Here is a 27,539-nt window from a genome sequence, read left to right as displayed (position 1 = left end):
CAATTCTTTTCTAACCTTTGCCAGTTCTGATGAAAGGTCACAGACCGGAAACGTTAACTCTGCTTCTCTCTCTACAGATGTCGCCTGACCTGCTGAGTATTTCCAGCATTTTCTGTTTTTATTACTGACTTTATTTTAATTGAGAGATTTTTTTCTTAATGTTCAACATTTATAATGAATGTCTTATATTTGATTGAATTTTTTGAGGAAGTGACTAGATGTGTAGATGAGGGTAAAGCAGTTGATGTAGTCTACATGGACTTCAGTAAGGCTTTTGATTCGTTAAGAAGGTAAGAGCCCATGGGATCCAGGGCAATTTGGCAAATTGGATCTAAAATTGGCTTAGTGGCAGGAGGCAGAGGTTAATGATCGAGGGTTGTTTTTGCGATTGGAAGCCTGTAACCGGTGGTGTACCACAGGGATCGGTGCTGGGACCCTTGTTGTTTGTAGCGTACATTAATGATTTATATGTGAATATAGGTGGTATGATCAGTAAGTTCGCAGATGACCCAAAAATTGGTGGTGCCGTAAATAGTGAGGAGGAAAGCCTTAGATTACAGGATGATATAGATGGGCTGGTAAAATGGGTGGAGCAATGGCAAATGGAATTTAATCCTGAGAAGTGTGAGGTGATGCATTTTGGGAGGCCTAACAAGGCAAGGGAATATACAATGGATGGTAGGACCCTAGGAAGTACAGAGGGTCAGAGGGACCTTGGTGTACTTGTCCATAGGTCACTGAAGGCAGCAGTACAAGTAGATAAGGTGGTTAGGAAGGCATATGGGATACTTGCCTTTATTAGCCGAGGCATAGAATATAAGAGCAGGGAGGTTATGATGGAGCTGTATAAAACGCTAGTTAGGCCACAGCTGGAGTACTGTGTACAGTTCTGGTCACCACACTATAGGAAGGATGTGATTGCACTGGAGAGGAGATTCACCAGGATGTGGCCTGGGCTGGAGCATTTCAGTTATGAAGAGAGACTGAAAAGGCTAGGGTTGTTTTCCTTCGAGCAGAGAAGGCTGAGGGGGGACCTGATTGAGGTATACAAAATTATGAGGGGCATTGATAGGTTAGATAGGAAGAAACTTTTTCCCTTCAAAGTGATTCTTGACAACGCAGCCAGCTACTGACGTCATCAGTCTGCGCCAAGCTGTGCACATGGGAAAACAGGTTCCTGTTATCTGCGCGTGCGCTGCGTTCCGTATTGCCAGGACTGGTGGTGCATGTGCAGATGATATAATTGCATAACGCAGGGAAGCAGGGAGAATGCAGCTGAAGACCTTGGTGATGGCAGGTGCGCTCTCCTCCTCCCCCTGCCCGCTCCCTCTCCACCCCCCGGCCACTCGCTGTGCCCCCCCACTCACTCTCTCCCCTCCCCAGCTTGCTCTCTCCCCCCCACACGCTCTCTACCGCACCCCACCCCCCCCTGCTCGCTGTCTCTCCTCCCCGCCTCGCTCTCTCCAACCCACCGCTTGCTCTCTCCCCCCATTGTGATTATTTGAGCGGCGCCATCTTTAGTCCTGGCAGCTGCCTGAGTCGCAGAATGTGACGTTTCAGTGGAACAGGCTGCATTTGCGCATGTGCCACTGCAGCGCCACCTAGTGGTTGTGTTGTCAGCAAACGCAGCCTTTTCCCTTAATGGAGGGGTCAATAACCGGGGGGCAAAGATTTAATGTCAGGGGCAGGAGGTTTAGAGGGGATTCGAGGAAAAATGTTTTCACCCAGAGGGTGGTTGGAATCTGGAACACACTGCCTGAAGAGGTGGTAGAGGCAGGAACCCTCACAACATTTAAGAAGTATTTAGATGAGTACTTGAAACGCCATAGCATACAAGGCTATGGGCCAAGTGCTGGAAAATGGGATTAGAATAGATAGGTGCTTGATGTCTGGCATGGACAGGATGGGCTGAAGGGCCTGTTTCTGTGCTGTATAACTCTATGACTCTATAAACATCACTATTCACAGAAAGAGAACAGGAAATAACCAGTTCCGTTTTTTTAACAATCTAGTGGCTGGAAACAACGTCTGAGGATTTGTGCCAAAAAAAGGAAAATTATACAATCAACGGAGCCAAGTTGAAAATTGATTATTTTACAAGAAATATTAAATTAAGGAAGTGTCTGTTCTTGAACATGGTCCCTGTTGTAAAATGTTTGTCCTAAACCGAGCGGAGATATGAACCTTTCACTAACAGCTAGGGCTGGATTCGAACCAAGGATTCAGAGCAAAGGTCCAAAGCAGTTTTCCTGACGGGGGTAACGGGATTTACTGCATTGTTGCAGTGCCAGTGTTGAGCTTCACAGTCACAATCTCCCTCCATGCTGATCGCAAATCTCAGTCACATTGTTATTACATTTGAAAACAGGACAACATTGAGTTTCTGCAATGCTTTCACCAACATTCTGCAAGAAACTTTAATGGGTAAAATTGAGTAGTGTTGCAGCATTGTGACGTTAATTCCACCTGGTGGCAGCCTTTAGTCAGCTCTGCTTCCCAGTTTGGCTCCAATTGTTTGGATCTGTAGCCGGGACAGAGACTGCATTCACTGTCAGGCAGTGTCCCAGGGCCACCTCCAGCATAGTTAGTCTCACAAACTGAAGGGCACTGCACCATGCTGGTGGTCACACTCCTCATCTAGCTCCATTCTGCTGTTTATTGTTTTGCTAAGTTAACAGTTCATGTATCACACATCCCAGTTACAGCATTTTGAGTTGGAGTCCTGGCACTCAGACATCGATCACTCTATGATTCTGAACTCTGACAGAATGGGATTGTGTACTCTGGCTGGAGTCATACCTAGCACAAAGGAAGATGCTTGTGGTTGTTGGAGGTCAATCATCTGAGCTCCAGGACATCACTGCAGGAGTTCCTCAGGGTAGTGTCCTAGGCCCAACCATCTTCAGCTGCTTCATCAATGACCTTCCCTCCATGATAAGGTCAGAAGTGGGGATGTTCGCTGATGATTGCACAATGTTCAGCGCCATTCGTGACTCCTCAGATACTGAAGCAGTCCGTGTAGAAATGCAGCAAGACCTGGACAATATCCAGGCTTGGGCTGAAAAGTGGCAAGTAACATTCGCACCACACAAGTGCCAGGTAATGACCATCTCCAACAAGAGAAAATTTAACCATCTCCCCTTGACATTCAATGGAATTACCATCGCTGAATCCCCCATTATCAACATCCTGCGGGTTATCATTGACCAGAAACTGAACTGGACCAGCACATAAATATTGTGACTACAAGAGCAGGTCAGAGGCTAGGAATCCTGCGGCGAGTAACTCACCTCCTGACTCCCCAAAGCCAGTCCACCATCTACAAGGCACATGTCAGGAGTGTGATGGAATACTCTCCACTTGCCTGGATGGGTGCAGCTCCAACAACACTCAAGAAGCTCGACACCATCCAGAACAAAGCAGCTTACTTGATTGGCACCCCATCTACAAACATTCACTCCCTCCACCACCGACACACAGTGGCAGCAGTGTGTACCATCTACAAGATGCACTGCAGCAATGTACCAAGGCTCCTTAGACAGCACCTTCCAAACCCGCGACCTCTACCACCTCGAAGGACAAGAGCAGCAGATGCATGGGAACACCACCACCTGAAAGTTCCCGTCCAAGTTACACACCATCCTGACTTGGAACTATATCGCCCTTACTTCACTGTCGCTGGGTCAAAATCCCTTCCTGTCAGCACTGTGGGTGTACCTACTCCACATGGACTGCAGCAGTTCAAGAAGGCAGCTCACCACCACCTTCTCAAGGGCAATTAGGAATGGGCAATAAATGCTGGCCTGGCCAGTGACGCCCACATCCCATGAATGAATAAAAAAGTCACATTTCATGTAATATCTGTTCTATATTTTTTGATGTGCAGGTTGTCATTTTTAAATCGGATATCTTTGATCCTCTTCACACCTGCAGTCTGTTTCCTGCCAGTGCGGGGAGTTCAGCATGATCTCTGTATGAGTCTTTACTTGCGATGAACAGAGATAACAGGGTTTTACGCTGTGACAAGCTTATTATTGCAGTATCAGTGACACATTGTTTCCGCATTCAGGATCACAAAATGTTTTCTTAGATTCAGTGGAAATCAAAAAGAAACTTGGATCTTTTATTTCCCCTACGCTCCACACCTGACAAAGAATGCATTTACAGTGTTGTTCTGAGCAAGTTTCACATGTCCCAATTGTCATTACTTAGCATCTCAGTAAGGTTCTAGCCCCCTGTCTGGAAGGTCTCCCAGTATTCCATTATAGGCTCCGATGTGAAATAATTTTGTTCAGACTCAGCCCAGTGCCTAATGGGCACAGACATAAAGCACAGAACTGTTCCTAATTTGGCATTAACTTCAGAGGGTCGCTAGTATGGAAAAGAGGAAAATCTTACTCTGTTTAAGTTTTGTGTGTGTGTGTCTCAGCATCAGTCTACCTCTGTATATGTGTCTGTGCGTATATCTTTTTTTATTCTTTCATGGGATATGGGCGTAGGTGGCAAGGCCAGCGTTTACTGCCCATCCCTAATTGCCTTTGAGTGGATTTCTAAGCCATTTCAGAGGGTAAAGTCTCAACTACATTGCGTCACAGAGGCCAAACTGATTTCCTTCCCTGAATGACATTAGTGAACCAGATGGGTTTTATGACAATCTGGTAGTTTCATGATCACCATTACTGAGACTAGCTTTTTTATTCCAGATTTATTAATTAACTGGATTTAAATTCCCCCATTTGCCATGGTGGGATTTGAATTCATTGGATCATTAATCCAGGCCGCTGAATTATTAGTCCAGTGATATAACCGCTACTGTTTCCTTGTCTGATGTCTGTCTGTGCACGTGTGTGTGTGTGTGTCTATGTTTATTTGTCTGTGTGGGTATCTGTCTGTGTGGGTGCGTGTGTGCATCTGTCTATGTCTCTGTGCCTATGTCTGTCTACCTGTGTGTTTGTGATTATGTCTGTGTGTGTGTGCCTATATCTGTCTATGTAGGAATGTGTGCATATGTCTATTTGTCTGTATGTGTGTGTGTGTCTGTCAGTGTGAATGTCTGTGCCTATGTCTGTCTGTCTATTTGTGAGTATCTGTGCTTATGCCTGTCTATCTGTGTCTGTGCCTGTGTGTGCCTCTTTATGTCTGTCTGTGTGTGTGCACAGACAGTCATTTCACAGAAGTGCTTGTGTAACAGGATCGTTCTAAGTCAGTCAGTTCACTAATGTCCTTCAGGGAAGAGAAGCTTCTCGTCCCCATCCCAGGCTGACAGTCTCTCCATTTGCCCGATAGGGCCCGGTGAACCACGCAGTCAGTGCATGTGCAATCTTGCAAGAGTCACCCACATCCTGAAAACAAATAATTAAAAAAAGACATAAACTCTGATCTCCTGTCAGACAAGTTGAGAGGAGTTAACATAGAATTTTACAACACAGAAGTAGGTGATTCAGCCCACCGTGCCAGTGCTAGTCCTTTGAAAAAGCCATCCAGCTATCCAATTATTGCCCCCACTCTGCTACCCTGCATTTCCCCCTCAAATCAAATCTTCCTATTCAAGTTTTTATTCAATTCAGCCTCACCTCTGAGTCAGAAAGTTGTGGTTTCAAGTCTCATTCCAGAACTGGAAAACAAAATCCAGGCTGACACTCCCAGAGCAATACTGAGGGAGTGCTGCACTGTCGGAGGGTCAGTACTGAGGGAGCACCACACTGTCGGAGGGTCAGTACTAAGGGAGCATCGCACTGTCGGAGGGTCAGTACTGAGAGAGTGCTGCACTGTCGGAGGGTCAGTACTGAGGGAGTGCTGCACTGTCGGAGGGTCAGTACTGAGGGATCGCCGCACTGTCAGAGGGTCAGTACTGAGGGAGCGTGGCACTATCGGAGGGTCAGTACTAAGGGAGCATCGCACTGTCGGAGGGTCAGTACTGAGGGAGTGCTGCACTGTTGGAGGCTCAGTACTGAGGGAGCGCCGCACTGTCGGAGGGTCAGTACGAAGGGAGCACCGCACTGTCGGGGGGTCAGTACTGAGAGAGTGCTGCACTGTCGGAGGGTCAGTACTGAGGGAGCGCTGCACTGTTGGAGGGTCAGTACTGAGAGAGTGCTGCACTGTTGGAGGGTCAGTACTGATGGAGCGCTGCACTGTCAGAGGGTCAGTACTGAGGGAGCACTGCCCTGTCAGAGGGTCAGTACTGAGGGAGTGCTGCACTGTCGGAGGGTCAGTACTGAAGGAGCGCTGCACTGTCGGAGGGTCAGTCTGAGGGAGCGCTGCACTGTCGGAGGGTAAGTACTGGGAGAGTGCTGCCCTGTCAGAGGCTCAGTACTGAGGGAATGCTGCACTATCAGAGGGTCAGTACTGAGGGAGCACTGCCCTGTCAGAGGGTCAGTACTGAGGGAGTGCTGCACTGTCGGAGGGTCAGTACTGAGGGAGCGCTGCACTGTCGGAGGGTCAGTCTGAGGGAGCGCTGCACTGTCGGAGGGTAAGTACTGAGAGAGTGCTGCCCTGTCAGAGGGTCAGTACTGAGGGAGTGCTGCACTATCAGAGGGTCAGTACTGAGGGAGCGCTGCACTGTCGGATGGTCAGTACTGAGAGAGTGCTGCACTGTCAGAGGGTCAGTACTGAGGGAGCGCTGCACTGTCGGAGGGTCAGTACTGAGGGAGCGCTGCACTGTCGGAGGGTCAGTACTGAGAAAGTGCTGCACTGTCAGAGGGTCAGTACTGAGGGAGCGCTGCACTGTCGGAGGGTCAGTACTGAGAAAGTGCTGCACTGTCAGAGGGTCAGTACTGAGGGAGCGCTGCACTGTCGGAGGGTCAGTACTGAGAGAGTGCTGCCCTGTCAGAGGGTCAGTACTGAGGGAGCGCTGCACTGTCGGAGGGTCAGTACTGAGGGAGCGCTGCACTGTCGGAGGGTCAGTACTGAGGGAGCGCTGCACTGTTGGAGGGTCAGTACTGAGAGAGTGCTGCCCTGTCAGAGGGTCAGTACTGAGGGAGCGCTGCATTGTCGGAGGGTCAGTACTGAGGGAGCACCGCACTGTCAGAGGGTCAGTACTGAGGGAGCGCTGCACTGTCGGAGGGTCAGTACTGAGGGAGTGCTGCACTGTCGGAGGGTCAGTACTGAGGGAGTGCTGCACTCAGAGGGTCAGTACTGAGGGAGCGCTGCACTGTCGGAGGGTCAGTACTGAGGGAGTGCTGCACTGTCAGAGGGTCAGTACTGAGGGAGCGCTGCACTGTCAGAGGGTCAGTACTGAGGGAGCGCTGCACTGTCGGAGGGTCAGTACTGAGGGAGCGCTGCACTGTTGGAGGGTCAGTACTGAGAAAGTGCTGCACTGTCAGAGGGTCAGTACTGAGAGAGTGCTGCCCTGTCAGAGGGTCAGTACTGAGGGAGTGCTGCACTGTCGGAGGGTCAGTTCTGAGGGAGCGTGCACTGTCGGAGGGTCAGTACTGAGGGAGTGCTGCACTGTCGGAGGGTCAGTACTGAGGGAGCGCTGCACTGTTGGAGGGTCAGTACTGAGAGAGTGCTGCCCTGTCAGAGGGTCAGTACTGAGGGAGCGCTGCATTGTCGGAGGGTCAGTACTGAGGGAGCACCGCACTGTCGGAGGGTCAGTACTGAGGGAGTGCTGCATTGTCGGAGGGTCAGTACTGAGGGAGCGCTGCACTGTCAGAGGGTCAGTACTGAGGGAGTGCTGCACTGTCGGAGGGTCAGTACTGAGGGAGTGCTGCACTGTCAGAGGGTCAGTACTGAGAGAGTGCTGCACTGTCAGAGGGTCAGTACTGAGGGAGTGCTGCACTGTCAGAGGGTCAGTACTGAGGGAGTGCTGCACTGTCAGAGGGTCAGTACTGAGGGAGTGCTGCACTGTCAGAGGGTCAGTACTGAGGGAGTGCTGCACTGTCGGAGGGTCAGTACTGAGGGAGTGCTGCACTGTCAGAGGGTCAGTACTGAGGGAGTGCTGCACTGTCAGAGGGTCAGTACTGAGGGAGTGCTGCACTGTCAGAGGGTCAGTACTGAGGGAGTGCTGCACTGTCAGAGGGTCAGTACTGAGGGAGTGCTGCACTGTCGGAGGGTCAGTACTGAGGGAGTGCTGCACTGTCAGAGGGTCAGTACTGAGGGAGTGCTGCACTGTCGGAGGGTCAGTACTGAGGGAGTGCTGCACTGTCAGAGGGTCAGTACTGAGGGAGTGCTGCACTGTCGGAGGGTCAGTACTGAGGGAGTGCTGCACTGTCAGAGGGTCAGTACTGAGGGAGTGCTGCACTGTCGGAGGGTCAGTACTGAGGGAGTGCTGCACTGTCGGAGGGTCAGTACTGAGGGAGTGCTGCACTGTCAGAGGGTCAGTACTGAGGGAGTGCTGCACTGTCGGAGGGAGGGTCAGTACTGAGGGAGTGCTGCACTGTCAGAGGTGACATCCTTTGGATGAGACATTAAACTGAGTCTCTGTTTGCTCTCTCGTGTGGGTGTAGAAGATCCCATGGCACTATTTGAAGAGCAGGGGAGTTCTCCCTGGTGTCCTGGCCAATATTTATCCCTCAATGAACATCACAAAAACAGATTATCTGATCATTATCGCATTGCTGTCTGTGGGATCTTGCTGTGCACAAATTGTCTGCTATATTTCCTACCTTACAACAGTGACTACACTTCAAATGTACTTCACTGGCTGTAAAGCACTCTGGGACATCTTGTAAGCTACTTTCAATATTTTGCAGACCTACCAGACAGTTGCTGCTTTTTTGGTGTATTTAACACTGAGCCCAGAGCCACACCCCTCCCCAACTCAGCACTCATTTACACAACTCTCATGACCCAACCCCATCTCTCCACCCCTCATCTCACCTCCTCCTCTCTTACCCCTCCACCCTCCTCTCCCTCCCCTTCTCCTCCTGCTCTTCTCTCCATCTCTCCTCCAGTCCTCATCTGCCCCCTCCTCCTCCTCCCCTCTCTAGAGAGTAGCTGCAGGATTCCGACATCTCAACAATGTTCTGTCTTCTGCATCTGGAGCAGCAGCAGCTCCCAGTCGGTTGTCCCTCAGCCAAGCTGCACTTCAGTAAAGCACAGGCAGTGATACCCAGCAACAGGTGGACGGAGGGTGAATGCAGTGCCCAGGCTGATGCTGAGCTGTACTGGCTGTCAACATCGCAGTTTCAATCCCCAAGTTGAGGGAGAAAGGAGAAAGAAACTGCCCAGTGACTCCTGCCAAAAATATCCACCTGGGCAGATGGTGTGTGGTCCAGATTGGGTTTGATGATCCCTTGGCTGGCATGCTCTTTCCAGCCTCACACACAGAGAGTAACCACAGAGAAAGTACTGCAAGGCAGCAGATGCCCAGTGAGAGTCACTGCCCACCGTCAATTAATAAACTGGGGAAATGAGATGGAATCCAAGTTACCTGTGAGACTCAGTGCCCTCATCCGCCTGAGGGACCCAGCACCCTCGACCGCCTGTGAGACTCAGTGCCCTCATCCGCCTGAGGGACCCAGCACCCTCGACCGCCTGTGAGACTGTGCCCTCGTCCACCTGAGGGACCCAGCACCCTCGACCGCCTGTGAGACTCAGTGCCCTCATCCGCCTGAGGGACCCAGCACCCTCCACCGCCTGTGAGACTCAGTGCCCTCATCCGCCTGAGGGACCCAGCACCCTCGACCGCCTGTGAGACTCAGTGCCCTCATCCGCCTGAGGGACCCAGCACCCTCGACCGCCTGTGAGACTGTGCCCTCATCCGCCTGAGGGACCCAGCAACCTCGACCGCCTGTGAGACTCAGTGCCCTCATCCGCCTGAGGGACCCAGCACCCTCCACCACCTGTGAGACTCAGTGCCCTCATCCGCCTGAGGGACCCAGCACCCTCGACCGCCTGTGAGACTCAGTGCCCTCATCCGCCTGAGGGACCCAGCACCCTCGACCGCCTGTGAGACTCAGTGCCCTCATCCGCCTGAGGGACCCAGCACCCTCGACCGCCTGTGAGACTGTGCCCTCGTCCACCTGAGGGACCCAGCACCCTCGACCGCCTGTGAGACTCAGTGCCCTCATCCGCCTGAGGGACCCAGCACCCTCGACCGCCTGTGAGACTCAGTGCCCTCATCCGCCTGAGGGACCCAGCACCCTCGACCGCCTGTGAGACTCAGTGCCCTCATCCGCCTGAGGGACCCAGCACCCTCCACCACCTGTGAGACTCAGTGCCCTCATCCGCCTGAGGGACCCAGCACCCTCGACCGCCTGTGAGACTCAGTGCCCTCATCCGCCTGAGGGACCCAGCACCCTCGACCGCCTGTGAGACTCAGTGCCCTCATCCGCCTGAGGGACCCAGCACCCTCGACCGCCTGTGAGACTCAGTGCCCTCATCCGCCTGAGGGACCCAGCACCCTCGACCGCCTGTGAGACTCAGTGCCCTCATCCGCCTGAGGGACCCAGCACCCTCGACCGCCTGTGAGACTCAGTGCCCTCATCCGCCTGAGGGACCCAGCACCCTCCACCACCTGTGAGACTCAGTGCCCTCATCCGCCTGAGGGACCCAGCACCCTCGACCGCCTGTGAGACTCAGTGCCCTTGTGTGCAGGGAATGATGTAGGGTGCAGGGAAATAAATATGAACCATTGCCTGGGGTGATGCATCAACCACACAAGTGTCCAAGTGTGACACAAACACAAAATGATGATCAAGCGCCTGACCTTGTGTTTTCATTCTCTCAGTGAATCTCTCTTTTCCTGCCATCTATTTGAGTTACATTCCTGCTCCAACCTCACAACATGGTCAAATCAATGTCATACAGCACAAAAGGAGGTCATTTGGCCCATCATGTCTGGGCCAGCTCTTTGATAGAGCTACCCAATTAATCCCGCTCCCCTGCTCTTTCCCCAGAGACCTGTAATTTTTTCCTTTTCGAGTATTTTATCCAACTCTTTTTGAAAGTTATTACTGAAGGTGCTTCCACTGGCCTTTCAGGCAGTGCATTCCAGATCATAAACGGCCTTTTAAAAAAATCAAAAATAGGACTTGTGAGGTTACAGAGCCAGGCAGGAAAACTCAAGCAAAATGGAATGGAGTCGGGAAAGCAAGAAACCAGGACGAGTGAGGAACTGGAGTGAGAGCAAAACAGCAGTGAAGAACTGGAGTGAGGAACACTTCACACTCAAGATCAAAGTGAGACTAGAAAGCAAGTGTTGGTTATGGACAGAAGCTGGGATATGGGAGATTGGACAGTGTTATTTACACAGCCAGTGACTAAGATCCACACTCCCTGAAGTTTATTACTGACTCCTGTCATATTCCTGCTCATCTGGTGCTCTGCACCTCATGTTTCTAACACCCACTTCCTCCCATTGATGAAACAGAGATGGAGATGTAACTATATGGCTGAGTATAACCTGACATGTGATCAGTTGCTACTATAAAAGTGCCAGAAAAGCAGAATGGATAGAAGTTCCCTCATATTTTTGGACAATATATTGCATGGTTTGAATTTACAGATGGTCCAGTGGGTTTTAGCTGGTCACGGCATACGATCATTTGAACATAAAATCCTACAGCTCCCTTCCTGCGATCAGACTCTGTACTTCCTGCGATTAATGTCAAGCTCTCATTTTCTTTTGCTGGGGTTTGTAGCTCACAGACTCAGTAATGTGATCTCTGTAACCCAATCCCAGTTACCCTGGATTCTCTCCATCTCACAGCTGGCTCCTCGAATCCAAGCCGAATGTTTCCCACAGCAACTGGGAGCTGCAACACATCACAGACAAAGTGAGGGCCAGAAACAGCAGCTGGGCAAAGCAACTGAAGGGAATTTAACCCTGAAAGATCCACACTGCTCTCAATGGGAAACTCCAGGACCAGCCAGACTGTAAACATTTGGGTTGAAATGATCAGCGTAGCAGCTCTGCTCCGAAAATAAATCTGAAAGCACAGGAAATGTAACACAAAGGGACTACCCCAGATACAGGTACTGATCAGTGTAACTAATCAGGAAAGTCCCAGGTTTGAATGCTGTCCTGTTCTCTTAGCAGCTAGGTCTCAAGCTGGGCAATGCTGGGACCTGAAATTCACCTCATTGCCTCTGGACTATGAGACAGAAAAATGAAACCAACCAGAGTCCCTTCTCTCGATCACAATCCGGTCACTCTCACCAGAAATTGTGCCTGCCTCCTGTCACCTGGCCCTGGGCCTCCTGTCACTGAGAAGCTAATAAAGTTATGCTGGTGCCTCTCTCTATTTCGTTCATTTGCTTGGGGGCAGCACCATTTTAGCAAATAGATGGCAGCTCAAACATGCTGACACAGCATGAGTGATAGGCTGGGGTGGAGTCAGCAGCATGTTTGGGGCAGGTTCAGTTGGCCTAGAACATTAGGTTTACAAAGGTGTAAACTCACAGGAAGTGCTAGAGCCTCATTTACTGAGTGGAAGCTGATAGTGGAGCTCAGGGCCGTCTATAAAAAGTAGCTGAGGTAAGTGTGAGCCTGTCGGACTGCGTTGTTTCTTGGTGCAAGTGTTAAATGCTCGGAGCAGTGTGAAGATGTCTCTATGCCCCACGATCATCAAGGTTCAACACTGAGTAACAGAGCAGCAATTCTGAGAATTCAGTGCCACAGTGTCAGGGCCCTGTGCCTGGCCAATGCCTCAGTGTCAGGGCCCTGTGCCTGGCCAATGCCTCAGTGTCAGGGCCCTGTGCCTGGCCAATGCCTCAGTGTCAGGGCCCTGTGCCTGGCCAGCACCCCAGTATCAGGGCCCAGTGCCTGGCCAGCACCCCAGTGTCAGGGCCCTGTGCTTGGCCAATGCCTCAGTGTCAGGGCCCTGTGCCTGGTCAATGCCTCAGTGTCAGGGCCCTGTGCCTGGTCAATGCCCCAGTGTCAGGGCCCTGTGCCTGGCCAGCACCCCAGTGTCAGGGCCCTGTGCTTGGCCAATGCCTCAGTGTCAGGGCCCTGTGCCTGGTCAATGCCTCAGTGTCAGGGCCCTGTGCCTGGTCAATGCCCCAGTGTCAGGGCCCTGTGCCAGGCCAATGCCCCAGTGTCAGGGCCCTGTGCCTGGCCAGCACCCCAGTGTCAAGGCCCTGTACCTAGCCAGCACCCCAGTGTCAGGGCCCTGTGCTTGGCCAATGCCTCAGTGTCAGGGCCCTGTGCCTGGTCAATGCCCCAGTGTCAGGGCCCTGTGCCAGGCCAATGCCCCAGTGTCAGGGCCCTGTGCCTGGCCAATGCCCCAGTGTCAGGGCCCTGTGCCTGGCCAATGCCCCAGTGTCAGGGCCCTGTGCCTGGCCAGCACCCCAGTGTCAGGGCCCTGTGCCTGGCCAATGCTTCAGTGTCAGGGCCCTGTGCCTGGCCAATACCTCAGTGTCAGGGCCCTGTGCCTGGCCAATGCCCCAGTGTCAGGGCCCTGTGCCTGGCCAATGCCTCAGTGTCAGGGCCCTGTGCCTGGCCAATGCCCCAGTGTCAGGGCCCTGTGCCTGGCCAATGCCTCAGTGTCAGGGCCCTGTGCCTGGCCATCACCCCAGTGTCAGGGCCCTGTGCCTGGCCAATACAACAGTGTCAGGGCCCTGTGCCTGGCCAATGCAGCAGTGTCAGGGCCCTGTGCGTGGCCAGCACCCCAGTGTCAGGGCCCTGTGCTTGGTCAATGCCCCAGTGTCAGGGCCCTGTGCCAGGCCAGCACCCCAGTGTCAAGGCCCTGTGCCTGGCCAATGCCTCAGTGTCAGGGCCCTGTGCCAGGCCAGCACCCCAGTGTCAAGGCCCTGTGCCTGGCCAATGCCTCAGTGTCAGGGCCCTGTGCCTGGCCAATGCCTCAGTGTCAGGGCCCTGTGCCTGGCCAATGCCCCAGTGTCAGGGCCCTGTTCCTGGCCAGCACCCCAGTGTCAGGGCCCTGTGCCTGGCCAATGCCCCAGTGTCAGGACCCTGTGCCTGGCCAATGCCCCAGTGTCAGGGCCCTATGTTTATGTCCCTCGCTGTCCCCACTGTTTTAGCTTCCTCGAGCAGGCTTGAGCTTGAGCGTTTTGAGCTGAGCACCTTTCTCCAGTCCGTAGAAAGAGATGAATTTGAATTATATTTTGAGGCTCTTCATATATGGACAGGATACAGGACAATGCTTGTTAAATAGATGTGCTCTATTTCTCTCACAATCTTTCTTTTGATTTGAGTTTAGTTCTCTTGCTCCTTCTGAGCCCAGGGACTTTGCACAACAAACTCTTCATCCTCCCTCCATCACATTTTCCATCACTGCACCAAGGGCTTATAGAATTCTTCATCTCTAAGGTTGTGATTATAAGTGCAGTTGCCTCACTTCCCCTCCCAGCATTACATTACTGCTAATCCACCAGTGCAACCCTTGCCCATTCTACAGTCATCTCCTTATTTGACTGCTCCAATGCTCTTCTCGCTAGCCCTGCCCATCTTTACAAACTCCAACTTATCCGTATTCAGCTCTATGCTAAATCCTGCCTACCATCACACTCATTCTTGCTGACCTAGCAAACTTCTCAAACTCTCTGAGCTCTTCCGTGCCTCCAGAGCCTCACCTCGCCCTATCCCCAGCCTTCGCACTCTGTTCTTGGGCCCATTCTGGAAGTCCCTCCCTAAACCCCTTCTTCTCTCCTCCTCAAAATCTCCCTTTCAATCAGGTATCTTACACATCACTTCCCTCAATGGCTCTGCGCTTGTGAATATCTTTCAGGTTAATACAGGCTGTTGTTCTCTCATACTTAAACTCATTTTCAAAGAGCTGAAATTCTCACTCACCTCCCTCTCTGCTATAATCTGCACATCTGTAAAACCCCCAGCCGTTTCTCACCCAATCAGAATTTCTCAATTTACTCCATCTTCTCACCTGGGGGTCAGAGTTCATGCTTCAGGTCTGGCTATAGCTGGGACATGACAAATGGGGTGTGTTTAGGGTTTGTTCAATTCTAATCAGCCTCTGGGCACTCAGACTAATCAGAGTGGAGTGAGGAGAGGAAATGAGATTTGCCTGAGGTGATCACAATCCAGCCCGAACCTGTCCAGGCTCGGAACTTCCACCTTCAGCAAAGTAACTGAAGATTCAAATCAGCACCAACTCAGGAATCCTGATCTTGGGGGAATTCAAAACCACACAGCTGTCTGACTGACAGAGTGTAACCGTGAGTCAGCTCTTGCCACTTAACCCCTTTCACTCACTCATTTCCTATTTTAAAGTCTGGGCCTTTCCCTGCATGCACGGCCCAGCTGCTTAGAGCTGTGTCCAGGTGCTCTGCTTTGTTTAATATTTTGTAAAGAGAAGTTTCCGCCTTCAGACATTTGTATTTTCACCTTCCTTCAGTCTCTTGGTTCATGCTCACAGTCTGGCAGAGAGTGTGGGCAACAATATCATCTCCCAGGCTTCAGGTCACCCTGGAGCTGCCCCCTCTCTCTCTCATTTCCCCAACTCCCCACTCTGTGATTCATCCCTCTCTCTCCAATTATGTTCCTCTGCTTGGTTCCATCCTCCTCCTGATTCCCCTCCAACTGATTTCACCATTTCTCTGATTCACTCATCCTAGATTCCCCCCTTTCTCTCTCCATTCCCCCCAGTAATTCCCCCCTCTCTCTGTTCATCCCCTCCATTGCCCTCCCTCCAATTCGCCTCTCTGTATTCCTCCCTCTGATTCCCCCCTCTCTCCGTTGCCCCCTCCAATTCCCCCCAGTGATTCCCCCCTCTCTCCGTTCCCTCCAGTCATTCACCCTCTCTCCGATCCCTGTGATTTTCCCCCTTCTTTCCCCACCCACTTCCCCCGTAATATAATGGTAGATTTTCCTCAGTACCATTCTGCAGCCGATCACATGACCAATCGCTGGCAACGGTAAATCTTTCAGGAAATTATTTCACCTTTTATTGCCTGAAGCTCACATCTGGCAAAATCCAGACTGCATGGAGAAAAGACAGAAACAACTTGCATTTATATAGCACCTTTAACACAGTTAACCATTCGAAGGCACTTCACAGGAACATAAATCAGACAAAATTTGATTAAAATCCAGGATGCACAAGAAGCTGGAAATGGAGGGGCCAGAGATCTCGAAGGGTTGTGGGGCTGGAGGAGGTTAGAGAGATCAGGAAGGGTTAGGCCAATCATCTCAGCCCCAGGACATCGCTGTAGGAGTTCCTCAGGGCAGTGTCCGAGGTCCAACCATCTTCAGCTGCTTCCCTCCAACATAAGGTCAGAAGTGGGGATGTTCGCTGATGATTGCACAATGTTCAGCACCATTTGTGACTCTTCAGATACTGAAGCAGTCTGTGTAGAAATACAGCAAGACCTGGACAATATCCAGACTTGGGATGATAAGTGGCAAGTAACATTCATGACACACAAGTACCAGGCAATGACCATCTCCAACAAGAGAGAATCTAACCATCTCCCCTTGACATTCAACAGCAATACGATCGCTGAATCCCCCACTATCAACACCCTGGGGGTTAACACTGAACAGAAACTGAATTTGACCAGCCATATAAATACTGTGGCTACAAGATTAGGTCAGAGGTTAGGTGTTATGCAACGAGTAATTCATCTCCTGGCTCTCCACCATCTACAATACACAAGTCAGGAGTGTGATGGAATACCCTACACTTGCCTGGATGGGTGCAGCTCCAACAACACTCAAGAAGCTCGACACTATCCAGGACAAAGCAGCCCGCTTGATTGGCATCCCATCTACAAACATTCACTCTCTCTACCACCGACGCACAGTGGCAGCAGTGTGTACCATCTACAAGATGCACTGCAGCAATGCACCAAGGCTCCTTAGACAGCACCTTCCAAACCCGCGACCTCTACCAACTAGAAGGACAAGGGCAGCAAATGCATGGGAACACCACCACCTGCAAGTTCCCCTCCAAGTCACACACCATCCTGACTTGGAACTATATCGCCATTCCTTCACTGTCGCTGGGTCAAAATCCTGGAACTCCCTTCCTAACAGCACTGTGGGTGTACCTACCCCACATGGACTGCAGCGGTTCAAGAAGGTAGCTCACCACCACCTTCTTAAGGGCCATTCGGGATGGGCAATAAATGAATAACAAAAAGTTTTACCATCTGACAGGCTGCAATGTAAATGCCAAGGCCTGCAGGAGAGGGATGTGCAAGAGAAGAACTTTTTTTATTTGTTCATGGGATGTGGGCATCACTGGCTAGGCCAGCATTTATGTGCTGCTAGAAAGGGAATTCCAGGATTTTAAACCCAGCGACAGTAAAGGCAATATAGTTCCACTGCCTAGGTTGATGCTGGGTGGCCCATCCGGTTTCATTCCTTATTGACTTCACAGCAATTAGATACAACTGAGTGGCTTGCTAGGCCATTTCAGAGCCAACCACATTGCTGTGAGTCTGCAGTGGTTTCATGGGCATCATTAGATTAGCTTTTAATTCCAGATTCTTTTATGAATTGAATTCAAATTCCACTTTCTGCCATGGTGGGCTTTGAACCCATGTCCCCAGAACAATACCCTGTGTCTTTGGGTTACTAGTCCAGTGACAATACCATGTCTCCACTACCTCCCCCATACATAAAGAGTGGCCCGAGGCAGCACATTTCAACTGCAAGTAAGAACTGGGCCTTCCCAGGAACCTTCACCATGAATAGAGACAAAGACCCACCATCTGCTCAACCAGTTGCGTAAACTCGTGTGAGAGTCTGTGTGTTACACAAAGCCACAATTTGAACTTAGGCTGAGAATGTCAATTTGGCTCAGTGAATACCACACTATCCTGAGTTAGAGGCTGTGGGTTCAAGTCCCACTCCAGAGACTTGAGCACATAATCAGAGGAGATGTCTTCTGGAAGAAATATTAAACCGAGGCCTCATTTGGGAATTCTGAAGAAGAGTAGGGGAATTCACCCAAAGGTCTTGGCCTAATATTTATCCCTCAATAAACATCAAAAACACACATAATCCTGTCATTATCACATTGCTCTTTGTGGAATCTTGCTGTGTATAAATTGCTTGCTACATTTTTTCACATTGTAAAAGTGACCACTTCTACAATATATAATGTGAAGTACACTGGGATGCCTGAATATGTGGAAGGTGCTCAAGTTCTTCCCGATGCTGTCTGATCATCCCATTCCCGATACTGTCTGATTGTCCCGTTCCCAATACTGTCACATCATCCCGTTCCCGACACTGTCACATCATCCCTTTCCCAATACTGTCACATCATCCCGTTCCCAATACTGTCACATCATCCCGTTCCCGATACTGTCACATCATCCCGTTCCCGATACTGTCTGATGATCCTGTTCCCGATACTGTCACATCAGTGATAGAATCGGGCAGAGTCAGCATGGATTTACGAAAGGGAAATCATGCTTGACAAATCTACTAGAATTCTTCGAGGACGTAACTAGTAGAGTTGATGAGGGGGAGCCAGTGGATGTGGTTTATTTGGACTTTCAGAAGGCTTTCGACAAAGTCCCACATAAGAGATTAGCATGTAAAATTAAAGCGCATGGGATTGGGGGTAGTGTATTGCGATGGATAGAAAATTGGTTGGCAGACAGGAAACAAAGAGTAGGGATAAATGGGTCTTTTTCTGAATGGCAGGCAGTGACTAGTGGGGTACTGCAGGGATCGGTGCTGGGACCCCAGCTATTCACAATATATATTAATGATTTAGATGAGGGAACTAAATGTAATATCTCCACATTTGCAGATGACACAAAACTGGGTGGGAGGGTGAGTTGTGAGGAGGATACAGAGAGGCTTCAGGGTGATTTGGACAAGTTGAGTGAGTGGGCTAATGCATGGCAGATGCAGTATAATGTGGATAAATGTGAGGTTATCCACTTTGGTAGCAAAAACAGGAAGGCAGATTATTATCTGAACGGCTATAAACTGAGAGAGGGGAATATGCAGCGAGATCTGGGTGTTCTCGTACACCAGTCGCTGAAGGTAAGCATGCAGGTCCAACTGGCGGTAAAAAAGGCAAATGGTATGTTGGCCTTCATAGCGAGAGGATTCGAGTACAGGAGCAGGGATGTCTTGCTGCAATTATACAGGGCCTTGGTGAGGCCCCACTGGAATATTGTGTGCAGTTTTGGTCTCCTTATCTGAGGAAGGATGTTCTTGCTATAGAGGGAGTGCAGCGAAGGTTTACCAGACTGTTTCCTGGGATGACGGGACTGACATATGAGGAGAGATTGAGTCGGTTAACATTATATTCGCTGGAGTTCAGAAGAGTGAGGGGGGATCTCATAGAAACCTATAAAATTCGAACAGGACTTGACAGGGTAGATGTAGGAAGGATGTTCCCGATGGTGGGGGAGTCCAGAACCAGGGGTCCTAGTCTAAGGATACGGGATAAACCTTTCAGGACTGAGATGAGGAGAAATTTCTTCAGCCAGAGAGTGGTGAGCCTGTGGAATTCACTACCACAGAAAGCAGTTGAGGCCAAAACATTGTGTGTTTTCAAGAAGGAGTTCGATATAGCTCTTGGGTCTAAAGGGATCAAAGGATATGGGGGGAAAGCGGGAACAGGTTACTGAGTTGGATGATCAGCCATGATTATAATGAATGGTGGAGCAGGCTCGAAGGGCCGAATGGCCTACTCCTGCTCCTATTTTCTATGTTTCTATCATCCCATTCCCAATACTGTGACATCATCCCACTTCTGTCTGTTTTCCCGTTCTTCCAGAAAAAGCTGCAACAAAAATTGAACTGACTTTTAATTGATCAGATGATTTCAGGGCTCCTGTACGGGGGCAGTGAGATATCAGAGGCATCAACAAAACTATTTCATGCATCGGCTGGTGATCACATTTCCCCGGGTTGGTTGATAGTTATCAGATTGAGTGAGTCATTGCTTCCCAGGAACAGCTAATTGTGTCTGATATTACATACCCTAGCCCCCATACACTCAATTCCTACCCTCCAGTACTTACATGGTTTACACATTTGACAGATGTTATCAGGTGCTAACAGATGTTCACCTTCTTTGGCTGTTTCTAGCAGCACACAGTGAGGTTCGAGCCTTGTGTGAATTCCAAGCTCCTGCTGTTGGGATGACACACAGTACACTCACAGCTTCGGAATGGCCTCTTGACATCAAACAGAGGATGCGGGGGTTGGGGGTGGGGTGGTGGGGAGAGAGAGAGAGAAAGAGAGACAGAGGTAGAGAGAAAGGAAGAGAGAGAGAGTAAATAAGACACAATGCATAACTGCTGTCAGTGTCAAATGAGGCCCAACTCCAATCTTATTCCCTCTGCAGTGTGTAGAGGAGACTAGGCGTGACTCCAAATTATTATTTTGAACTCTCTCCTCACCGACATCTTTGACGAATCACAAACTCTGTTAAAAAAAAAACGTGATCTTTTCATTGAGTCCAAAAACCAAGGCTGGATTTTTTTTTACAAAATGTTTATTTTCCATTGGTTAATTGTCAGTGAACAGTCACTGATCAGTTCTCGTACCGTTTACTCTTCTATACTTGAATCTGTTCATTGTGATATACACATTAGACAATTGGCAATTAAACACTGGATTCAGCTGTAGTGTTGCCACTTAAACATTTAAACTACACAACCAAGTTTAATTTTACCATCATTCAAAGGGCCAGCTTGCCCTATTGGCAGTCTCCAAGACATCAGTAGGTGTCTACATCTGCACCACTCTCTTGAAATTCCTCCAAAAGAGCATCACTGTGGAGAATGTATCAGGTGACCCTCCAGGAAGGTGCCCAGCTGCCCATTGCCATTGCAAGGCTGTTTTAAACATGTAACTATGATTGTTTCACTGCCTCCAATGTAGGCAGCTTAGCTCTGCAAAACTTTTACATTTGGACTGAGTTATTTTTTGGGAAGGGCAATTCACAGAATCATTACAGCACAAAAGGAGGCCATTTGGCCTGTCATGTCTGTGCCAGCTTTCCAAAAGAGCAGTTTACACAGTGCCATTCCCCCTGGCCTTCTCCCTGTAGCTCTGCACATTCTACAGCATATTTTTGGAAACTTTCACCATCAATGGTCACCACTGCCCAATCAGAACACAAAGTGCCTTGAGGCAGATGAGAAGTGAGTCCAGGACAGTCAACGGAATTGGACCCTATGCCCCAAAATACAGGGACAGATCTCAGCTGTAAACCTGACCTTGTTTTAGGGCATTGACTGTCTCCAGTGTGTTCAGTCTGCCATGTTCGGTGCAGGCTGCTGTGTCAGTTTTAGACCAGGGCTGAGACTGTGTGACTCAGTTGTAAAGTCCCACAACACAAGTTTCTCTGCTTGCTGTTTGGAAGTGTGTACTGAACAAAATGTCCGAACAGTGGAGAATCACAAAATGTGCTGACATTAAACAGATGGTCAGGTGCAGTCCGACAATCGTATGAATGACAGGGATTGAGGCAAAAGCAGCAGCCAATGTCTAAACTACAGAATTGTAGCAACAAACCTGGTTCTAACTGATGTATGACCTAGCATTCAAAATACGACAATTAAAATATTAAATGTTGAAGCTGTGATTGGCCAGCAGTAACACATCTTTTATCTACTGATGTCATGCAACTAACTGTTAGTTCAATTTACAAACTGTCAGTCATGCCTATTGCCAAGGTGATAACCCCAATAGGATTCAGCTCATAACCCTGACAGGACAGTAACCAAACCTCTCCCACAGAATCCTGCTGCTGGTATATCTGTTTATAACATATTAGTGTGAGGGGAACAATTTCACGGTTTACCACTGTAAGGATGATCCCTGGTGGTGCTGGTGCCACCTGACACAGCGCTACGTATGGAACTGGAGTTCTCTCAGAGACAGGTATAACATTTGTGTGGGCTGAGAGAAAGAACAGAGTTCACAATGGTGTTACAGGCACTTATGAAACTGTTTGATGTATGTGCCTGTTATCCCAAAAAATATTTGATCATCTCCCTCCCACCCACCGTTTTAAACTGCCATTAACACATGCATAGAAATATGATCATCTCTGGCAAGTGGATAAGGGCACAGTGCACAATGGGCCTCTGCTGTTGAGCATTGTTGGTCATTGAAGTTGCTGTGACAGATTTGCAGTGTGCTCAGGTCACATACTACATCCAAGAGACTTTGCAAACTCTGCAATCCCATGATTCTGTGCTGCAGCTAAACAATGAGTCATTTTGTCAAGAGTATTCCTTTCTGATTAGCTGGTGACAAAAATAAATCCTACTGGTCAGCTGATTGGTCGCCAAGCATCGTACGGGAAAGGGGGGTAGATTCGGCATCACATCCAACTCTTCCAGCATTTGCTGAACAGAGGTCTCCTTGTGACAGCAGCCTCCAGCTTCAGTCATGTTGGGCTCAGGGATCGATCAAGGATGTGTTGTCTCTGTGGTGGGCGAGTGTGTGGAATGCGTATGTTGCTGGTGCGTGCTGCATTGTTCCTCAGCACCAGGCCCTTCTGCAGCATGGAGATTCACACAAATGTCGTGCATTCCGGCAACGTGGGCGAGTCTGTGGCCTTGTGTTTATGGTAAGACCGGTCCAATGTACCAGAATGGCGAAGACTAGGGAAGCAGCTCTCCATCCTGCCCTTTTTTTCCATCATGGTACAGCAGCACAGGACACGCACAAACGCCCTGCGCATGTCCCTGCTCCTCAGCGTGTAAATGATGGGGTTCATGGCAGAGTTGAGGGTAGCCAGGCCCAGGAAATATTCTGCTTTGTACAGAATCTTGCAATTGCTGCCTGTGTAGGCAAAGTCCAGCAGTAAGATGATGAAGGTTGGTGCCCAGCAAACAATAAACACTCCAAGTACAATTGTCACTGTCTTCAATAATGCCAAGGTCTGTGGAGCTGTGGTTTCACAGTGGCTGGATCGGACAATCAGATAAATCCGCACATAAAGGATAACGATGGACAGAAGGATAACGCTGAGGATGGTGATACAGAAAAGAATGTAATTCTTGGAGAAGAGAGGGAGCACGGTGGAACAACCATTCAGATGGCATAAGCAGTTCCAGCCCATTACGGGCAGCCCACCCAGCAGCACAGAGGCGATCCAACAGCTTCCAATCAGCAGGCACATCCGACTATTCTTGTCACTGCTGTACAGTTTGACTTTCACAATGGCAGCATGTCTCTCAATGGCGATGGCCAACAGACTGAGGACTGATGCTGCCAGCGCGACAAACATGGTGCCCTCCCGGAAAAACCACTGCAGCGGGGTCAGTGTCATGGTGCGGCTGCCTGAAAACACAATGTTGAAGATGTAAGCAACTCCTGCAAACAGGTCAGAGAGTGCCAAGTTCCCAATGAAGTAAAACATGGCCGAGTGGAACTTCTTATATCTACAGATGGCCACCAAGACCAGTAGGTTTTCAAGGATGATGAAAGAACACAAAATGATAAAGAGAACAGAGATTGTACTCAGGTCCTGGGTCTCATACTTGGGGTCCTCAAGCTTCCCGGTTTGGTTATAATGAAAACGTATTAAATCCTTGCTGTAATAATTGTTAAAGGAACTCGATGGCACAGTGCATGGCATTCCCCCCATTTCTACAAAAGTCTCTGGCTGCAGTAGGCAGTTGATTCCTTCAAGGGCATAATGGCTCCTGCCTTTTAACACCACTTTCATCCAAAGATTCAAGGCCCACAGTTCTGGCAAGATTCCAAAGTATAAACTTCAGGTAGGACTGTCCTCATTACCTGTAAGAATCAACAAAGGAAGGTTAGTAATTGTTGTGATCAACAAACATCACAATAACAGATCACAGAGTACAAACTGGGAAAGCAGGAGGGAGAGATAATGTCAGCAAATCACTTTAGGAATCCAAGTCAGCCTTGACAGACGTTGGAAAGTGCTCACCAATTACTGGCTGAGCCACAGGATCCGTGGCGGCAGGAAGGAATGGTTGGAACAGTTCACCCTGGGGAAGGAGCATGCCCTGCTGGACAGACCATAATTAAATAAATAAGTGGTGGGGAGCTACAGGATCAGGAACAATTTTCAATCTCTCCCTAGTCAATTGGGGAGGTGACCTCACCCCAGGCCTCTGTCAAAGCAGCTTCGAAACTGACCAGCAAGCATAGTTCCCAGGACAATATCTGCTCCACCCACACGGCTGGGCATGTTTGCTGGGGCTGTGCTGGGGCTGCACTGGGGCATCAGCCTGGCTGGGGCTGACTCACCGTCACTGAGCAAATTCAGCCTGAGAATCACCATTAGCGATTCAAATCAATAGGCAACACTCTATATCAGTACCAAAACAGTATAGAGATTGGACTCTAAATTTATATTAAAAACACCAAAATGGGAGCCCTTGGGTTTCTTTTTTCTGCCTTGTCCCCCATCACTGGGATCTGTTCAGTAAATAATCCCCGATTTGGGGCAAAAACTCTCATTCATGGGCTGTTACCAGTTACTGAATGCTAAAAGTCTCCCCCTCTGTCAAACAGGGGCCAGAGTCTGAGAAATGGAAAGAGATACAAAGATTTACTTTGAAACATGTCAAACAGACAGGCAGTCCAAAGGCAAATCACACTGAGTGTCAAAAATGTAAAGAGATTACTCATTCGGTACACTATCTCTATCCAATCACAAATAACAGTCTCAGCATTTCGTTAGATTCGGCTGCTGAGTAATACTTTTAAAAATAACAATTCAAATTTCATTTCCTTTACCCAAGACGTCAATGGAGGCTGATACCCCCGTGCGCATCCTCCAGTACCCCTCACATTGCAGTACCCACTTCCTCTACCCACTGCCACACAGCTGAGTCTAGGTTATAATTATCGAATCAATTTTTACATTTCTGGTTAAAAAGTTCCTTTTTATGGAAAGTTTGATCAATCAGAACCAAAAGCCCCAGATCACAGCTTTCTGTGAGGTTTTTTAAAAAGTAAACAAAATGCATATTCCACATCACAGGCCTGCAGCAAGTCAGTCCTGGCTCAGACCCAGTGTGGGGCAGAGACGGTCAGAAGGTCTCAGCTTTCACTCTGCTTTGTGCTAAACTAGTGGGACTCTCGGGAGTGTTACAATTGTCCTCAGCATCCCTGTGCTTGGAAGAAGGAAACAGTTCCAATACTTGATTTCTATCCAGAAACTGTTGGGAAGTGCAAATGTGTGGATGTCATGATGAGGTCAGGACTGTGATGTCCTACTCACTGGTGTCGGCTCACAAAGGCTACTGGAGGAGTCCAAAGCCCATGGAACTGTACCCCAGGGAGAGTCAGCACCTTCAGGAGAGGAGGAACTGTACCCCAGGGAGAGTCAGCACCTTCAGGAGAGGAGGAACTGTACCCCAGGGAGAGTCAGCACCTTCAGGAGAGGAGGAACTGTACCCCAGCGAGAGTCAGCACCTTCAGGAGAGGAGGAACTGTACCCCAGCGAGAGTCAGCACCTTCAGGAGAGGAGGAACTGTACCCCAGGGAGAGTCAGCACCTTCAGGAGAGAGGGAACTGTACCCCAGGGAAAGACAGCACCTTCAGGAGAGATGGAACTGTACCCCAGGGAGAGACAGCACCTTCAGGAGAGGAGGAACTGTACCCCAGGGAGAGTCAGCACCTTCAGGAGAGAGGGAACTGTACCCCAGGGAAAGACAGCACCTTCAGGAGAGATGGAACTGTACCCCAGGGAGAGACAGCACCTTCAGGAGAGGAGGAACTGTACCCCAGGGAGAGTCAGCACCTTCAGGAGAGAGGGAACTGTACCCCAGGGAGAGACAGCACCTTCAGGACAGGAGGAACTGTACCCCAGGGAGAGTCAGCACCTTCAGGAGAGGTGGAACTGTACCCCAGGGAGAGTCAGCACCTTCAGGAGAGGAGGAACTGTACCCTAGGGAGAGTCAGCACCTTCAGGAGAGAGGGAACTGTACCCTAGGGAGAGTCAGCACCTTCAGGAGAGGAGGAACTGTACCCCAGGGAGAGTCAGCACCTTCAGGAGAGGAGGAACTGTACCCCAGGGAGAGTCAGCACCTTCAGGAGAGAGGGAACTGTACCCCAGGGAGAGTCAGCACCTTCAGGAGAGGAGGAACTGTACCCCAGGGAGAGTCAGCACCTTCAGGAAAGGAGGAACTGTACCCCAGGGAGAGACAGCACCTTCAGGAGAGGAGGAACTGTACCCCAGGGAGAGTCAGCACCTTCAGGAGAGGAGGAACTGTACCCCAGGGAGAGTCGGCACCTTCAGGAGAGGAGGAACTGTACCCCAGGGAGAGACGGCACCTTCAGGAGTGGAGGAACTGTACCCCAGGGAGAGTCAGCACCTTCAGGAGAGGAGGAACTGTACCCCAGGGAGAGTCAGCACCTTCAGGAGAGGAGGAACTGCACCCCAGGGAGAGTCGGCACCTTCAGGAGAGGAGGAACTGTACCCCAGGGAGAGACGGCACCTTCAGGAGAGGAGGAACTGTACCCCAGGGAGAGACAGCACCTTCAGGAGAGGAGGAACTGTACCCCAGGGAGAGACAGCACCTTCAGGAGAGGGGGAATTGTACCCCAGGGAGAGACAGCACCTTCAGGAGAGGGGGAATTGTACCCCAGGCAGAGTTAGCACCTTCAGGAGAGGGGGAATTGTACCCCAGGGAGAGTCAGCACCTTGAGGAGAGAGGGAATTGTACCCCAGGGAGAGTCAGCACCTTCAGGAGAGGGTGAACTGTACCCCAGGGAGCGTCAGCACCTTCAGGAGAGGGGGAATTGTACCCCAGGGAGAGTCAGCACCTTCAGGAGAGGGGGAACTGTACCCCAGGGAGCGTCAGCACCTTCAGGAGAGGGGGAATTGTATCCCAAGGAGAGTCAGCACCTTCAGGAGAGGGAGAACCGTACCCATGGAGAGTCAGAGCCGAGAGGAGAGACTCTCGCTGTCTCTTTCTGTGTATGACTCTCTCTTTCTGAGCGTGTGACTCTCTCCCTTCCTGTATCTGTAGCTCAGTATCTATAACCCTCTCAGCCTCACTCTGTGGTTGTGCACTCTCTGTTCCGTAACTCTCTCCCTCCCTGCGTCTGTGACTCTATCTCTAACTCTGTCTTTCTATGACCCTTGTGTGGTTTTGGATGCTGTCTGTCCATACTCTTCATGAATGAGGCTCATTTCTCTGGAAAAAAAGCAGGTTGAAGGTTGACCGAACAGAGGTCTTTCAGATTATGAAAGGGTTTGATAGAGTATACCTGGAGAAAATGTTTCCACTTGTGGGAAAACCAGGACTAGGGGTCACAAATATAAGATAGTCAATAATAAATACAGTAAGGAATTCAGGAAAAACTCCTTTATCCATCGAGTGGTGGGAATGTGGATCTCGCTACCATAGGGAGAGGTTGAGGTGAATAGTATAGATGCATTTAAGGGAAAGCCGGATAAACATATGCGGGAGAAAGGAATAGAAAGATATGCTGAAAGGGTGAGAGGGAGAGGGGTGGGAGGAGGCTTGTATGAAACTAAAACACCAGCATAGACCAGTTGGTCTGAATTCTCTGTTTCTGTGCTGTGACCTCAACACAAGTCAATGAATAACATTTACTTCATAAAAAGTATCTATCTAAGATTCTGTCCTCTCTGCTCACTTAATCATCACTGCAGCTGGTTGGAGTTACCAATTTGGTCAGTGTGGTGGCAGTGGGTTGTCACACTCTCATCGGTGCTGTGTAACACGGACTTGTGCCG

At 49.9% G+C, this 27,539-nt stretch overlaps 2 protein-coding genes across 10 annotated transcripts in view; both read right to left on the bottom strand.

The window, feature by feature from the left end:
* Window positions 1-19,917, bottom strand: part of yju2b (YJU2 splicing factor homolog B) — a 35,624-nt gene extending 15,707 nt beyond the window's left edge. The window contains exon 1 of the mRNA XM_068021317.1: window positions 19,900-19,917. The gene's annotated coding sequence lies outside the window, so the exon portion shown is untranslated. The remainder of the gene's footprint in view (window positions 1-19,899) is intronic.
* A 413-nt stretch (window positions 19,918-20,330) lies between these two features.
* LOC137355796 (sphingosine 1-phosphate receptor 2-like) overlaps window positions 20,331-27,539 on the bottom strand; it is a 235,104-nt gene continuing 227,895 nt past the window's right edge. For all 9 annotated transcript variants that reach the window (XM_068021327.1, XM_068021325.1, XM_068021323.1 and 6 more), the window contains one exon: window positions 20,331-23,590. In XM_068021327.1, the coding sequence (XP_067877428.1) occupies window positions 22,359-23,519 (1,161 nt within the window). In that variant the 5' untranslated portion in view covers window positions 23,520-23,590 and the 3' untranslated portion in view covers window positions 20,331-22,358. The remainder of the gene's footprint in view (window positions 23,591-27,539) is intronic.

The sequence above is a fragment of the Heterodontus francisci genome, chromosome 43 (assembly GCF_036365525.1).
Source record: "Heterodontus francisci isolate sHetFra1 chromosome 43, sHetFra1.hap1, whole genome shotgun sequence".
NCBI classification, from domain to species: Eukaryota; Metazoa; Chordata; class Chondrichthyes; order Heterodontiformes; family Heterodontidae; genus Heterodontus; species Heterodontus francisci.
This window is presented reverse-complemented; position numbering and strand designations above follow the sequence as displayed.